The 17,900-nt window shown below is 37.2% G+C and overlaps 1 protein-coding gene across 5 annotated transcripts in view; it reads right to left on the minus strand.

The window, feature by feature from the left end:
* CTNNA3 (catenin alpha 3) overlaps window positions 1-17,900 on the minus strand; it is a 433,577-nt gene that overhangs the window by 110,181 nt on the left and 305,496 nt on the right. For all 5 annotated transcript variants that reach the window (XM_027660928.1, XM_027660929.1, XM_027660927.1 and 2 more), the window contains one exon: window positions 13,862-14,018. In XM_027660928.1, the coding sequence (XP_027516729.1) occupies window positions 13,862-14,018 (157 nt within the window). The remainder of the gene's footprint in view (window positions 1-13,861; window positions 14,019-17,900) is intronic.

Consider the following 17,900-nt stretch of genomic DNA (forward strand, 5'->3'; position numbering starts at 1 on the left):
TAGCATATATCAAGTTTGATAATAGGGTAGCAACAATTGATTACCATGGTGATAAATCTGGGGGATTTGGTAGGAATCAGTGGAAACAGAAACCTGCACATAGTATTTCTACTGGACAGACTGGTATAAACTTTTACAAAAAAACAGAACTGAGAGAGACTGGAATATGACATAATTAAGGAAAGTCTGGATAGCTCTGTAGAGTAGAAAGCCCTGTACCACAGACTGGAGGTGCCAGCAAAGAGATAAGTGATTCATTTGATAACTGAAGACTGAATTTCCAAAAGGCTTTCAAACCACTTGTTGCCTAAAGAAATTCAGGGAGAAAAAAAAATTCGAGGTAAATTAGTTTTGGAGGTGAGATAAGGAAAGGATTTTAATTTGTGCCTAGACATAAAGATTACAAGATGTGCTCCCCTCCCTCTGTACAGATGTTACAATTTATAATATTGTCTGTCCAATCCCAGATGTTTCCACCCTGTGGCTTTTGTCCTGATCCACCCTCAGTCCGCCCCTTGGGAATTGGGGCTGGGGGTTTTTCGAGACCCCCTTTTCATCAATCATCATCTTCTTCAGAGTACAAGGGGCATATATTCACCCAGTTCTTGACTGTACTTTTGTGGTTTAGGCCAAGGTACAAGTGTTCTCTAAACAAAATAGGCCTACTTTGACAAGAGACTGAACATTTCTACTGGAATTCAGGGGTAGAATTGATATGGGGAGCATGGAATAGGGTGATAGGGTTGGGGAATGTGTGTAGTTACTATGCTAAGGGTAAAGGAATAAATGCTGCTGCTTCTAAATCTACTTCTACTATATAACTACTTATAAAGCTTATAAAAAAACTAGGAAAATCAAAAAAACAGATGGACCTTAAGGCATCACACTCTTCCTGGAGAACTCCAAGATGGCACGGGATAAGGTGACAGATTTTCCAGTGTTACTTCTTACAAAACAAAACAAGGGGTAGAAATAAGCAGACAGTTTTCCCAACTTCATAAGCCAGGGATCGGCTCTGAAATAGTACAATGCAATAATTTCAAAAATAGTATTAAAAGAGAGTATTGAAGTAACAAAGGAGAGAATCTTTTGTCTTTTGTCATTTCAGCTACTCAAAGTTGACAACAAAGAATTGAAGATGGTATCACAGTACCAAGTGATCAGTCAATAAAGCAGACCAGTTCAGTGTCAACAAACTTTAAACATGTTTAGTGAAAAAACAGTCTATATGCCATACTGAGCTATAAATTAGCCACTACTGTTAAGAATTGATATTTCTGAAGTTAATTAAGAAAACACTAGAAATACACTAGTTCAACAATAACTAAAAGGCAAATAATAAGGCTAGGATTTCTCAAGACCTGACAGTAAAGAAACATCTAAGATGTTGCATATAGTTCTTGTCCTTACTTCCATCTAAAAATATCCTTATAGATATCAGTTTAGCAGGATAAAACCCCTACTTCTTCACAAGATACATCTCTACATTGTTGAAATAATGGTTATTATAATGTTATGGAAGACAAAGAGTTTAAAAGAAAGAGGAGGGAAAGGCAGAGGATGTTCCCAGCAAGAGCAAAAATCATATGATGTTTCTGACAGAACTTCCAGGTGGGTCATTAAACTGCTAAAAACTATTCCAGCAGAAGCAAAGTTTGCATGCTCAGTGACACACATCCAGCCTTTAGTCTTGATCAAAAAGGGAAAAATTCAAAGTCATGGTTCTCAATCAAGGTGAGAATCAGGAAGAGGAAGCTTGACCCTTTTAAGTTTAGTGAATTTATATTTATCCAGAAGCACATTACAGTCAGGCCAAACAATCTTGATATAAAAGGTATTGAAACCCACCATTTAATTTACCTTCCTGTTTGAATGCCATTTCACCATAAGCAAGTGCAAACATCTCTACTTAAGATTCCTACGTTTACTCTCTTCCAAAAAGCATGACATGTATTTTGCTGTTGCAGGTGCCAAAAAGCCAGATGAAAAGCTTATCTTTAATCTTAAGTCTCTGAATAGCATCTTGGTTTTTTCCCCCTGATCTCCATAGCTATGCTAAGGGTCAATCTGTAACTGGCAATTTTTGTGATGCATTCATCTGTAAACATGCTACATGGACTGGAAAAGTGGTAATAAACTGAATCAAAACTTTAAACCATTGAAGGAAAACAAATTGTATCAACAGAGATAAGCAAGACAGAAATCTGAATCATTCCCTTACTCCTTGCTCAAGTATTGACAGTACGTTTTGCAGTCTACTTTGAGTGACTTCAACTGTCCAGATTGCCATCTTAATAACTGCAGCTGTCCAAAGTGACTTGAAAAATGAGCCTGATCAAAATCTAAAATTTAATGCTATAAGTACTTATATGCCTTATGATACATTGAAGTGCTATTCATCAAGTGTTGTTTTTTTAACATAATACAAGATGTAGTAATGTTACAAAGTAAAAAGAAGGGTGATCTCAGCTCTCCAAACAAGCACTAGGGAGCACCTTAGATCTCTTAATCCCAGAGTCCTGACTAAGAGTATTTCGGTATCCAAAAAGAAGAAAATTATTGTATTAGTAAATGGGCATTATTACAGTGTTTTTCTTTGTAAGCAGTAAACAGAATGTTCTCCCACCCAGAAATAATGTTTGGTTATTGGGGTTTGGGTTTTTTTTTTTTTTTTTTTGCCAGGGGGGAGGGACATAAACTAAAAGTATTTCTTAAGGAATGTTTGTCTCTCTTTTGCGTTCTAGAACATCAAAAACATTCTAGCATGATTGCAGTTCAAAAAACAGTTCAACAGGAACCAGAGCACAAGCTCCACCTTCCTCCAGGAAAACCCCAGGGCTATCCACTATGATCCAAATCACATTCACCAAGTAATACATAGGAGGCACTCGGCAACAAATTCCACTGCTTACCCATGACCCGGGCACTAAAACCAGGACCTATGAGGCTCCACTGACCTTCATCCAGGAACAGACCCTCCTACCCAGGCCTAAAACCCTCCCACACTGTCCAGCAGCAGAAACCAGCAGGGACAAGGAACAAGGTGAATTTTCCATGGTAACAGAATCAACAGGCCCAAGATTTTGCGACTCATGCTTACGTGTGTACTCACAAAAACAAAGCAGGATGTCTTTGTGCAGGTAAGTGGTACACAAACATAGGTATAATTTGCACAAGATTTTAAAATAAAACCTTCACATGGAATTTAAAGAAGAACATCCATGTTCCAAGAGTGCCTTGGTCTCTGCTGGCTTTGGCAAAGGAAGGAAATCTTAGAAATCTTAGGCAACTGCTTAATCTGGCTATAGCAGTAGGTGGCCACCGGTGACCCTCCCATATGGACTTCATTCCACTGTGTCACACAGCTCAGTACTTCAAGCTGAAGACAAACAGTCACTTATTACATTTGATATGAAACGGACTCATTTTATGCTTTTGAAGATCCGATGTTTTAAAAGCTGATATTCCATAATCAGCCTTATTTTTGTTTTCCTTCAGGGGTTAATAAAAAAGCAACCATACTTAATAGAAACAATCTCACCAAAACAGAGTTCTGGGTTCATATAATACCCATCTGCTCAACTGTAACGGTCATAGGTGAAGTCCTACTGCATAAAATAAAAATTACTATTGTAAAAACATACTATAAAATAGTAAAAATTGAGATGGCAGATCTTTACTCAGTCATTCAAACCCAGTTCAGGCATTCAATCCCACACATACAAATGCACGACCACACAATCACTCCTATAAGTACAGTGATGCATGATTTGAAGTGAACAGCCTTAACATTGTATTCACAGCTGTGATGAATTCACAGTACTTGTTATAGAGTACTACAACAGTAAAGTTACTGCAAATATCTGAAGTAGCTAAGTTTGAGGTGTTCCAACAGTCCTCGCTCTCCCTGCAACATAATTTGCTGGGAGATACAGGTAGGAGATCTCACACTCCTTAAAATCTGCTGGGTGGTTCTCCCAGTGCAATGGAGGAAAAGTTTCACTCCCCAGACTTGCTCCTCTAACACAACAGTTGCTGCTCACTGACAAATATTTTAAATGGAAGAAAAAAAAAAAGTTTAAGAGGCAAAAGGTGAAGCACCCAAGACAATAAAATAAAGTTCTAATCTGCTTAGCTCAGATTGCATCCAACACTTTGTATCTGACTTAAACACAACTATGTATTTTGACAAAAACCAAGTGATCAGTAAAGCAAAAAAAGTTCTGCCTGTAGAAATACCTGAACTGCAATAACCTCAGACTGACACCTTCCATAATGTAGGCTTAGTGTAGCTGTTCAGCAAGATGAAAACTAACATACATTTCTAAATCACTGAATAAAATCACAACAGAATAAAGTGCATACAAAAAAAAAAAAATAAAATAAAAGGAGAGATGTCATACACTGTTTTTGTTTGCAAATGGTTCCCCTAAATTAGGAGACAAAGCATTAAAGTTTTATAGCCTTACCCACATGCACTGGCGTGTTAGGAAGGCTTTTTTGTTTGGTTTTAATGACAATATGAGGACAAAAGGAAATTCTATAAGTTTTAGAAAATAATCTTCAAAGCAAAGAAATTGGAAGATTTCAGGGTGGGAGTGGAAGAAATAGGGAGTTTTTCAGTGGAAATGCACAGTAATGGAGAAGTGAGGAAATTTAGGAATAAAATGTGAAAAAATCATGTATAAAATGGTTTCTAAACTTTGAAATGCTACAACACTGGATACAACCTTCAGAATTTTTAACCTGAGTTTCAGTAGTTGGCATTAAATAAATTTCTGAACCTATCTAAAACTTCCAGTGTAATATCAGTAGGGATGATCAGGCCTTCACAGAACTGCAGCAGTAATTTTCAAAGGCAATGTAGGGATTGTCTTCCACCCCTTCCACTAAACTTTAACAACAGTTTCAGCGCTTCTGAATGTTCTGCCATTTGCATCTATCCATGTTATTTACAGTGACCATGACTATCAATGGCATTTGTACAAAGAGCTCTTGCCCTGTCTAGCCTTGTACCTGTAGTAATTTTTAACATGTAAAAATGCCTATTGATCATCAAAGCAGACAGCAGAAGGAAGAACTCAGTAAATAGGTCACTGATTTTCAAAATTTTTGGTAAGAGCAGAATCACAATTCAACAACACTGATGCCATCAGTATATTGCAATAACCAGTTGCATGAGTTCCCAGGTAGCAGAGGATGACAACACTCTGTGTGACAGATACATCATACTTTCTAGTACTGTCACAGAAGCACAAAATACAGTGTCTCCAGACACTGTTTTAGTGCAGTGAAGGACAGGGGATGCCACAAGAACTAGAACCTGTGTTTTGGCAGTGAGTAAGATATACAATGAGCTGAAAAACTATCCAGATCTAATGTTCATTCTCCTTCCAGTCATCACTTATCCAGAATTTATCACTCTATACAAACCAAAGGGGCAGCCAACAGTTCTTTTGATCACCCAAACCTTCTGACAATGAAGCTGAGGAAAATAAAATCAGTCATTACAGTAAAAAAATAAAAATCAACATGTCTGAGTGCTCATATTAAAAAAAAAAAATCTAAGCACAAGGCAATTTAAGAACTTGCAAAATGAACACACATCAGACATGAACACTGTTAACAAGTTTTTTTCTCTGATATTAACTGACTTCTTTATGGTACAATGTTTCCCTACCCCACCACCAACTTACTTATGGAACTTCATTATTTACCAATTCCTGCAGTTATGAAATAATTGATACATATCAAAAATGAAGAATTCACTCAATGTTATTCCAGCACAACATGACTCCAACACAAAGAATAACTCATGTTTTAACACCTCCTTCCCTCTCACCCCTCCATCCACGAGCAGAATGCCAGGAGTTGGAACAGGGACTGCCATTTTAGGGATGCCATTTTCAGTGCTGGTCTGTGCCCATCAGTGTGAGCCATCACACAGATCCTAAAAGAACCACGACCTCTTGGTAGCACAGAGGAGAACACCGGGAATTATGTTAATTACTTGTGGTGCTTAGCATCCTTCTCTCTCAAAAAGTCATAAATTAAGTTAAATCCTAAGTTAATTTTAGCTGGAAGTTTGCTGCTTTGTTTCATACAAGAAAAAGGGGTTTTATACCAAAAGTCCAAAGTTTTCTCCTCCCTTCAAATTTAACAAAGATATTAACAACCCCTTCTCATCTTGGCCTGTTTCCATCCTCTGACTCTAATGGCAAGTATAAATTATTGTTTCAAATTACCTGAGGTTCCAAAATAATATATATATATATATATATATATATATATAAAGGAAAAAGGTAGCACTGGCATCTAAGACACCATGAATATGATATGATATGAATATGATAACATTAAAAGGACAGGCAGCATAAAGAAAGTTATTTCTTAAGAATACCTTGATACAGAATGTCACACTGAATAATAAAGAACAACAGTTCAAGAGCAGGGTAACTACTAAAGGGCAGAGATAAGGAAGAATGTGTAGCATTCAGAGAATATTACAAAAACTGAAAGTGTAGCTGCATATAATTGCATTAAGGGATGTTAAAAGGCAAAGGAACTAAAAGGACAGTAGATTTTTTTTTTTTGAAGTATGACTGATTTAAAGTAATTTTGAAGAAATAAAGGAAAGGGCTGCCTTTATTATATGAAATTGGATAATGCTAGAGATCTGCTACAGATTTTAAAAACTGAGCTACCAACAGGAAATACATCAGACTGGAATATCAAGGGGAGAATTAATAGAATTTATATTAGTCTAATCTCAAAAAGGCTTTTCTGTATTTAGGAGAGAATGACTGCATCATCCAGAACAAGCACTGACACTCTCCCAAATACCTCTCAAATGAGCCTACCTCTGCCCACTGAGTTCTGAAGAAAAACAAGGGAGTCTAAGCTTAATAATGTATTCAGCTGTATGTTGAAGAATAAATGCTCATCAGACTTTGAAAAAAAAATAAATAAACCCCTATTTAAGAGCTACTTTCCTTAAGAGCCTTATCCTTACGATTTATAACAAATATTGGCTTGATATTAATTCAGAGAGAATTATATAAAAAGGCTGTAAATCCATAAGTTCTGATAAGGATAAACTGTCATAAGATTAACTGAACTGCTCAGTGTAATCAATTGTACCCAGGAGTCGAGGGGAGTAAGAGAACAAAGAGTTGTACCAAACTTAAATCAGCAATTTTATGCAATCCATTATAAACAGACATTAACAGAAAGCCTACAAGGAACACCAACAATGTACACAGAAATAGCTGAGACACAAAAGCTCATCTCAAGGATGCAAAAAATCCCAAACTAACCCTTAAAAACTCATAACAGCTTGGAGAAGAATATTACCAACCAGAAACGGAGCTGCTGAGCAATCCAGCCAAGGATGAGTCCAATAACCCAAGAGGTTTCTGCCAGGGACCTCTTCTAAAAGTATTCAACAACTGGTTTAGTACTACATAGAAATCATAAAGCACAGGGTCCCCATTCCCCACTACTCCCCAAAAATATCTTACAGAAATACACTTACATGAAGCTACTGTTAATTGCTCTGATTCAGATCAACTGCGTTCTTCTTCCAGAGACACAACTGAGAGAAGGGATTTGCCAGGCAGACTTTCTTTAACACTTCATTGCAGTAGATTAATATTATTTAAGTGTTGCATTGCTCAAGCTTTGCTATACAATACTTAAGACCAAATTAAAGATTTGGATCACATAAAACTGAAGAAGTTTCAAGTGAAATTTCTGTAGGAAATAGTTTGTACTCTGCTGTAGTAGACAATCTCTAGATATTCCTTCTAATGTCTGTTAGTCTTTGACTCTGTTCTTCTATTCTGTCATTTTGTACATGTTATCTCCCACGTTAATAAAGTCTATCTGACCCCCTGCTTCCTAATCAGCTACTGAAGATCTCTCACAACTGTACAAACTGCAGCAGCAGCTGGGGCTCCAGACCTGCAACTATAAATGTGAGGGAAAGAAGTGAAGGTGCATATTTGCTCCCTCTGTGTTATCAGTAAATTACTTCCTTAGAACCAGGCCTGTGGACAAAATACAGAGGGTAGGTTCTTTTTTCCTGTTCATTTTTGCTGGTGTTCAACTGAGGAAGCTTTGCTGAAATCAAAGCTAAGCTACCAAAAAAAAGCAGCAAAAAAAAATGTGGTCCCTTAGCTCTTGTTGGTGGCAATAAAACTACTGGCACCCACAAAAACTGCTTTCTTCAACAGCTTTACAGTAACATCCAACCTTCTGCTGCTTTCCATTAATTAAAAAGAGTTTCTTATGGTACAGCTCTACATTGAAAGGCAAATTCTATTCTAACACTGCAGTATCACAGTTTACCATTATGCTTGAAAGACTTACAAATTCTTAGATTTCAAGGGAAGATTATGAGACTGGAAACAAATTTCTAGCCTGCACAATTTCAGACTTTTAGGGAATTCCTTGCACATTCCACACTTGGAGTGTAATCTTTTTAACTTCATTCAGTGGAAGAGACCTGGAAGGTTTCCCTGGATCTCTCCTGAAAGTCTGTACACCACATCACACTCGAACAAGAGAACTATGGGAAGGTGGATTATGGTTCTTCTCCCTCTTTGCAGAAGTCACTGGTTTGTGCCGACTCTTCACTTAAAGCACTATTCCCTTTTGCCTACTCAGGTTAGCTTGAATGATGTTTAGCCTCACCAAAGAACTTCCTTAACAGTCTCACAAGTCTTTATCTATATAAGACACTTCAGTCCAATTCCTGTAAGAAGCTGAATTGTGGGGCACCCGTGTCCACATTAGAGAATATTTTTCTGCTCACAGGGCTAAAATTGGCAGATTCTCCAGATTCTACTGCAGATTGATTCGCCCGTGTCCACGTTTACCATTATCAATTTAGCAGTGGAAAACTGCACAGGGGAGTCACACAAACCCTTACCTGAGGCAGACATGTAAGTCATTGCACTCCCTGTATCACTCCATCAGGTAACTGGCACGTAACAGAATTTCTGGTAGAGAGACAGCAAACTGGACAAAACAATCCCAGCATCTAATGACTTATTACACGTTTACCTTTAAAGAAATTACAATTCAAGGTGTTGAGGAGATGACAAGAGACGAAATGCACTTTAGAAAAATTGTATTTTAAGAAGGTATGTGAAAGGGCAGAGAGCACAACAAGAAAGGCTCTCTGTTATTTGCATACACTTGCATACATTTCATGATGGGGATTTAGTCACAAATGAGGAGGGATGAGAAAAGAAACGAACAGGGAAATGTTTTTATGAAAATACAGAACTTCCATTTTGGCAGAAGAGGAGCTACTATTATAAGGATTTAAGCATAGTGATATTAGGAATATGACAGACCAAAACTCAAGGCAGCATAGGGGAGGTTGGAGAGAAGGCTCAGCAGATGAAATAATTACAGTTTGAGCAAGGACATTGAGAATAGGATAGAAAATCAGCACAGGGGTCTGCCATGCAAGTTTTTCAAGAAGACAACAGAAAGGAAAAAAACCACAGGTCCTGAGTATTCAGTATATATAAACACACTTTTGATGCTTTTCTTACCTGTACAGTCCCTGTAAGAATTGAGTTAACTCAGGGACTAAAAGATCTAAGTCTTCTCTTACTGGTTTTCTCACATGTGATAATATTAAAATTGACTGCAATTAACATGTCATTGCAATTACACACCATTATCAGGAGCAGAAAACATCCATACAAAGGAAGGAAATACCAACATTTCAGATTTTCCATCTATATCCAGCAGGCTTATTAAGGCACTTAATTATTAAAATAACACAGAAGAATCAACATCATAAACTATGTTTCCAGCCCAAGTGTATGACGGAGCAGACAATAAAGAGTCAGTTTATGAGAGCAGAGCTGAGGATAAAACTTAGGATTTACAAACATAAACGAAATTACAAGCATAACAGAACTAGTTTCCTGGAAATTCATGCATCAAATGCAACAGTGCATTTTAATTTGTGAATCTGGAGACTTCACATCATCGTGATAAATGGATGACAGTAATTTTTAAACCTAATGTCAGTGGGTTGTAAAGATTAATACCCACATTCTTCCTTGCATAAATTAACTATCCAAAACCGATAGGCTGAGACTGATTCTCTGTTCTTACGAGGTGTAACAAATCTACGAACAGTAGTATCATCATTCATAATGTCTCATAATTGCAATGACATTTTCTATACAAGTCATTAACTCTTGCTCTCCCTTATAAGGAGTAGACCTCCACTTAAGCTATTTGCAATCAGACCACTTTTTCACTTGTAAAGGCCTGATTTCATTGGTTTTTTTCTTCTGTAGTTCTACTTCTCCTTTGAACACACATATGAATAAACAGTAAGAATAGAACACAATTAAAACAAAACAGAAAACCTGATTTCACGAGGATAGGTGAATCTGAAAAGGAAAGACTAATACACTTCGAAAAGTAAGAACAGTATTATTACCATATACATTTTATTATTATTAAATGTAATTTATAAGCATTTAAAAAAAAGGGGGGGACCCAAAAATTGACGAATCAACAAGAACAAAAAAAACCCCCCAACCTTCCACATGCTCACAATTTACTCTTTTTGATCTGCTACAGAATTCTCCTTCCCCCAGTGCTACACCAGAGAAGTACATGTATCACAGTGGGGCAGAACTGTCCATACACAAACACCCTGTTTTGGCAACCACACAAGTGGCTTGGAAAACAGCACAAGGAGATCTTTTCATAGGGAGTTCAGTTCCTTCCCACCCTCTACCCACAGCTCCCTTACTCAGCTTATTTTAAGGACAGAAACATAAAAGTCTGGATTCAAGAAACATAGGGACTAGTCCACTTGCTACTTAGCTCAGTGCAAAACTTTTGTGGTGACATTAAAGGAAGTTACACTGTACCTTGGAAACGCCCATAGGAGAAACTCAGCCAAAAGTAACCCAGAATAACTCATCTTAATAAAACCATTGTATAGAATTACTTGTCCTCCAAAGCTCAGGTGACACTGTGTGAAAAGTTCATACAAAATGTACGTTCCAAACCTGTTTAAAGTTGGGAATATGTATTTTGTGGTTTACATGATGCATCTGGTAGAAAAATCTGACATATCAATCAGTCAGAGATGCAATTTAAAATAAACTTGAAAAGTAGGCAATTCTGTTGTACAATTTAGAGTTCTGAGTCACTAGAATTACTAGGGAAGGCATGTTTACTGTATTTACAAAGAAGTGAACTATAATTTTGAATACAATTTTAGCACTCCAGGATTAATCACTTCCCTCACCAACGTGAAAGATGCAAAGTCGGTCAGGGCTGCCAGCTCAGCCATCCAACTCAAATGTGAAGAGCTGCCCAAGAGAGCTCAGTATCCATTTTGAAAGAAGTATGTTATTTTAAAACTATTTTTCTCCCATGTTGCCATGTGGCATAGAATACTATATTCTGCAGAAAGAACAGACCCATTATGAACCAGTTCTGGTATTCCTTTCATCTCAAGCGTGACACAAAACACTCAATGCACATTATCTTTCCTAATCACTTTTCTGGAAAAAGTAGATACTATCTTCTATTACACTTAACTTTGCTGTTTAGACACTTTTAACTTTTCTATTTAGACAACTCTTCTATCTATTCAGAGCAATATATGAATGCTTTGCTCCCTCAGAGCACAGTAATGGTGCTAATACCCCGAGGAGTAGACCAAGAGTGGTTTGCACTTACAATTACTCATTACTTGTTTGTATATGAAGGTAATAAAAATTAAAAAAAGAAGTCTTCCCAAAGCAGGAAGGTGATACTGCCATAGGGAAACATCTACTCAGCAGATCCCCTAAGAACAAGCCTGACACTTGAAGTTTAAACAAATTAAATTAACATGTGCCAGAAGGTTCTACCAAAGCTTACAAAAGATGTTCTGCACACAGTTTAAAGCAAATACATGAATATTTACTTTTTCTGGACCTCATCACATTTAGTCCTACACATCAGTGCTACCTGAGTTACAGGTTCTGCTTTTACTCACTGTGAAATGTTGTCAATCATTCAACTGTGTTCAACCAAAGAATGTAAAATACAGCAAAAAGCCAGGAGTCTGCTCTGCAATGAGCAGCCACCTGATGACAGATTTTTTTTTCCACAATTATTATTAGAATGCCTAATTTTATTCTTTGAGTCAAGGAAATGTTGAAAAAAAAATCTGAAATGTGCCATTTAAATGAATCATAGCTGCACAGTTTAAAAGAGACGTTTTGCTCAATGAATTTCAAAGAAGAATTTTAAAACTCGGGAGATTTCATAGTAAGTTAAAGAGATTCATGTATTAAATTCATTATCAATTGACTTGTTTCATCTCTTCATTGACAGCTCCAGCAACACCTGCAGAAGTTTCAGTTTTACCCCAACAGGAAAGATTTGTCCTATAAGTAACAGGAAGGTTCATAAGTGGAAAAAGTAATCCTCAGGTTATGTTTTTGTGTACTAAGATGCTGAGATACCTGTAAGAGAGTAACTCAGTGGATAATCAAATAGCACTATTTGCAGTAAATTCTTCTCCAGTGAAACCTAAATCACTTGCTAGGTACTTTTACCACTATAAAGCAAGCAGAACTTCCATGCCCTGAGGAAAAGTCTGCATCCCACATCAGCAGACCCAGAAAGGGCCTGAACAGGCATCTCTGCTTATGATTTCTGCACTGTAATATCTACATCCTGATCACAAGAAAAAAACCACCACTCAAGTTTTTGGGACTCCAGTCCAGCAGCTTCCAGTCACCACAGTAGAGGTGATATTTTTGAAGATACCCAAATAAACTTCAGAGCAATAAATACCCAAGCTCTGTCTCCCTTTAAGGACAGAGTCTACCCTCATGTTTAATGAGCGAAGCATAACTTGAACTCAGTTCTGACTTTATTTACAATGTTTTCCAACTATTGACATCTGCAGTCATCTTCCATATTGCTGCATAAAACAAATAATCCTAACAAATGGAACTAAGCTCAAAGGACATGCCCAGAGGGAAATGGACAAGCACAGGGCCCACTGACCATAAAGAAACACTGAAGTTAAACCACATTTAATGAAGATGAGGTAAATTTTTCCTTCCTTCCCAGTTTACACTACTTTAAGAGAAGTCAAAAAGGTAGAATTATACAGATTTACAAGTGCTTCAGAATTAAAGATTTCTAGGTTACGCACATGAAGGTGTATGTTAGCAGGAGCAACACAGAAAAACAGTGCAACCGAAATGCTTTTGTTGAATACTTTTCATCAGTGAGGGAGGAAACTTCCTTCAGAACTGGGATCTTGCAACTGTAAGAAATGAAGCAACTGTTTTCTATCTTCTGTTTAAATGCTGAAGACATTCACTGCTTCAGTAACTACAGTTTATATCAAGAGTCTCTTCACTGAAGAGATCTGCAAGTGCAGTTTGTGTGACAAATATTTGTAACATGGAAAATTCTACAAATTCTACTGTGCTTTCCACAGTAATATGAGAGTGTCCTGTTTAAGGTGTATGCACACTCATCTGTACTTTCTCTCTTAGAAGGAGATTCTCACAGCTCCAGAGAAGATTTTGAATCTGAAGAAGTAGATGAACCTCTTGTAAGGATGGACAAACGTGCCCCTGTCACACCCATTGCACTCCCTGCACCTGATCTGCCCAAGGAATTTCCACCCAGCTCTACATTGTGCAGAGCAGAAATATCCACTGTGTGGGGACATTTTAAACACAAGCAATGGCTTCACGAAACCTTACACAATCTAATCTTCTACTGGTTTCCTACTGACAAGTGATGAAAAGTTTTCAAAGCATATAAAGGAACAATCAGATTCTGAAAATTATCATACCTGATACAGCAAGAAAATCATCAATACTTGTTATATCATCCACAGCTTCAGTAAGAACATGGATGTGATTCTCCCATGTACTCCTATACATCTCCATGTTGTTTTTCACAACTTGACTTTTTGGTCTGGCAGCAAGAGCTAAAGCAGCGTTAATGACCTGTACCAAAAATAAAAACAAAACCCAACTAAATAATTTTGTCTTCAGAAATCAAATGTTGTGTTTTACTTAGCATTGCAGAGCAGGATTCCTGTTCTCCATGCAACAGCGTTGCTCAGCTTTTGTTTCCATTCTCAAGCAGAAATATCAGTCAGATGTTGCTTAGGTCAACTTTCATTATAGCTTCAGAAAGCTCAAAGGAACAGGACAGCAAAAATCCCAACAATTTATTTTTGGTTGGAGAATTCATATTGTTCCAAGTTTGTAGAATATTAATACAAGCAGGTTTTTACTTTCTCACACTTCAGGCACACACTCAGCAGTACAGCAAACATCACCACTTCATTTTGAGTTAAAATCTTTTACATCAAGAGCCTATTATGGAGTACCTTCACTGAAAGGTATTATCAGCTTCTGTCATGGAAAAGTGGGAGGTTTTGCCAGGCCAACAGGTATCTTTAGGATTAGAGGCATGGGACATAACACGTACTACATCTGTATAAAAGCAGTAGACTTTGATTGCTAAATCAGTCTGGTTTAAAAAGAGGAACTATATTCATATGAAGAGGGTAGAGTTCATCTCTCCCAAGAGAGACTAACTGAAGATGCAAATACTGGATTACTTCTACAGATACTTCTTCAGTCAGTTAATTACCTACAGAGGTTTTTTCCTAGTATTGTTTTTTTGTTGATGTTGTATCTATCAACATTTTTTAATTAAACTAACACATATCCCAGGTAGAAGCTGAACATTAACCTTTTTTCCCCTTCCCAATATTGCTTATTTATCAAGGGGAGAATGATTTTAAGACTACAAAACACAACGTAAAGCAAAATACGGGAAGAATAAAACCAACATGCCCCACCAATCCTCAGTGCTGACAGTACACATTCATGAAACATTCCTGCATATTGTGCCACTATAATCAAGTCTTGGCACCAACATTTAAGAACTAGAAAAATCCTCTTCTAAGGCCATCTGATGTGTCCTTACAATAACAACAATCCTCTTGACCCTGCTCTGGATAATAAGCTAAATCTGTAATCAGTTTTGTTTGGTTGGTATTTTTACAAATCACATGAACTTACAGAGCTAGTGAAATTTAAACAAATGACAAAATTACTAATATTTGTGCCTCTCATAATGAAGGAACATACACAGCTAGGTTTTCACAAGATCACTGCTGGGATTGAGTCTTTTTTGCTAATGATTTTGATGAGGAAGAATAGACCATGTCCTTATTATTTTACCAGGCATGGAGAAAGCAGAGAGAATGTAACTACAATAAAGAAAAGGATAAGATGCCTTCACCAATTCCACAGGAGATCAAAAAACCAACCAACCAACCAACCAAACAAACCAGAATTCTGTCCCAGAAGTACAAACATAAAAGCTTAAAAATATTTTATTCTCCAAAAAAGGAAAAAAATCCAATAGGCAAAACAAATTTGAAATTGGAAAAAAAGTTGACAGGTTGTTTTAAAAATACCTGATAATAAGATCATAGGGAATGCTCTTTAAAATAAGAAAACAATTTAAAAAAATCAAAAGCACCTCAAAATCCATGACTGCCAGCGAAAATTTTGGCAGTTTGACTATGAAACAACCTTTTTACCAAGTACAGCTCACCAAGCCATACAGCACACACCTAATAAAGTCTAAAGGCTCATTTAAAACAAGTCTGATTTCAGGCAGAATCCTTTAAACAAAACCACTGACTTTTAAACCAGCAGATGTTAGAAGTGGGTGATGATACTGCTTCAGCCAGGCCCATTAAGGGCTTAGACCTGACTACTCTTTTTCCTTTTTTAATTTGGTTTGTGCTAAACACAGGGTTTGCCCCATCATTTTCAGTACATTTCACTATAGACTTTCAGTGCATTCCATAAAACCTTATTTTATCCATACTTCAGATCTACAAAATCTTCAGCAAAAGCATTTATTGGCTGTATCATCTGGCACAAGATCTGTCTTGATCATTTATGGTTCTGCCACCTGAAAAACAGCAACAGCACAGCAATGCTGACACAGATGACATGAGGGATCACTGACATCTTATCAGAATGCTGAGATTAAAAACAAGTCATCAGGGACTTTGAAGCCCAAAAGACACCAACAAAGGTGCCCACATCCTTGGTATAAGCAAACTACTGTCATAAACCTTCTGCCTGTGTTCCCACATGCACTATTCAGTTGCAGCACCGCTTTGGAAATAGGGTCTCTTCCTGCAGACATTTATGCTTGGATAGCTACTTGCTTCTGGCTTATCAAATCAGTCTACAGACCACACAAGCTGCTGAAGGCTTTAATTTCCATTTACATGCATTGCTTCCACTGAAGGCTCTGCAAGGACCGATTTGTTTTTGTTTTCATGAGAGTTAGAGCAGGAAATTAAAGAGATCATAGGGGTCCCTTTCTATAAAGATAAATGTTCAGCATTTTCCTGTTAGAGCATTACCTTTGTCACTAAACACACCCTTTGAATAAAAACTTCAAGGTAGGCAATAACATGCAGTGCTAAAATCAGTCTTGCATGACTTGCCATTTCACCACTAACACAAACTACTTCCTTTGTTTATTAAAACAAATGCTGGAAATTCAAAAGATTGTAACTAAGCAGTTTACAAGCAGTTTTTCAATTTTGTTACCAGGAGCTGTGGTGATGGAGTCCACTGCTGAAGATTTCTACTGGGTTGAAGGTGCTTCACCAACAGGATAAAACGCTTTTGTTTCTAATCTCTGAGTAACTGCAGACTGTGGCTATTGCAACTCACTTGGTAAAACTAATAAAAAAATGTACAAATGAACAAACTGAAGTAGGAAAGGGCCTGCACTAACACACTTTCCCTTTCCTTTATCCCATTTAAAACAAACTGGAAGTTCACTTCCTAAAAATTGTTCTCCCAGGTGTAGACTAGAGGCACAATGGCTTCTCATTAATGCCCAGTTTTAGCTTCCAGGGATGGCAAACGAGGAAGAAAACATGGTGACTCCAGACTTGCCCACAGATCACATTTTTAAAACAATTGTTCATTTAGTACTTCAGGAGTACCACTGCTGGGAACAGCACATACCACATCCTTCAAGTCCCCACGGAAACTTGCCCAGGACAAAAGCAACCCAAAAAGTTTCAGCCCAGTGCCCAAATCTCTTGGGTCAAGAGATGTGATGTTGTTTCTATATGAAGTGTAGAATACAAACACAGAAAATTCAATGTAGTAATAGTGCACTTCCATAGATTTTTTAAAATAACATTAGTGGTTTAACCATTTTAGGAATCAGTAATTTTAGAAATTAGCAGAAAACTGTTCCATTTGTCCCTGAGAAAAGACTCATTATTTTTTAGGGTACAAGGCACACTGATAAGCATTTACACTTCAGTAATTTATTCTACTCTATCTTAGCTTTGCTTTCATCAACCAGAACACAGCATACCATCAGGGGGAAAAAAACCAAAAAAACCTAAATTTTGATAAACACAAAGAACAATTTATAAAGCAAGCAACTCTCTTAATGTTGGGTGCTTGTCACTACTCCAAAATTATATCCAGAAAACATGCAGTAGAGCAACAACAGGACAATGTCTATGTGTACAAATATATGGAAAAGGATTAGAAAGCAGAAGAAAAGCAGCAAATCAGGGCATTTTGTTATGATGTAAAACACACCCAAAAACCCAATCCAATGTCAAACCCTGTACATGTCAGGGATTTTGCAACAAACATTTCAAGCTTCCGTCAAGTGGAGATCCAGCCCAGATTTTGTTTTTTAAGGTGTGAACTGCATAAATCTGCAGTAGGCAGGAAAAAATACTACTCATTTAATATAGAAGGAGAGCTGCTCTGCCTCTGTTACTCTGAACATTTGAGCATTCCACAGCT

This window comes from Corapipo altera, unplaced genomic scaffold, assembly GCF_003945725.1.
Source record: "Corapipo altera isolate COAL_440 unplaced genomic scaffold, ASM394572v1 133, whole genome shotgun sequence".
Lineage (NCBI taxonomy): Eukaryota > Metazoa > Chordata > Aves > Passeriformes > Pipridae > Corapipo > Corapipo altera.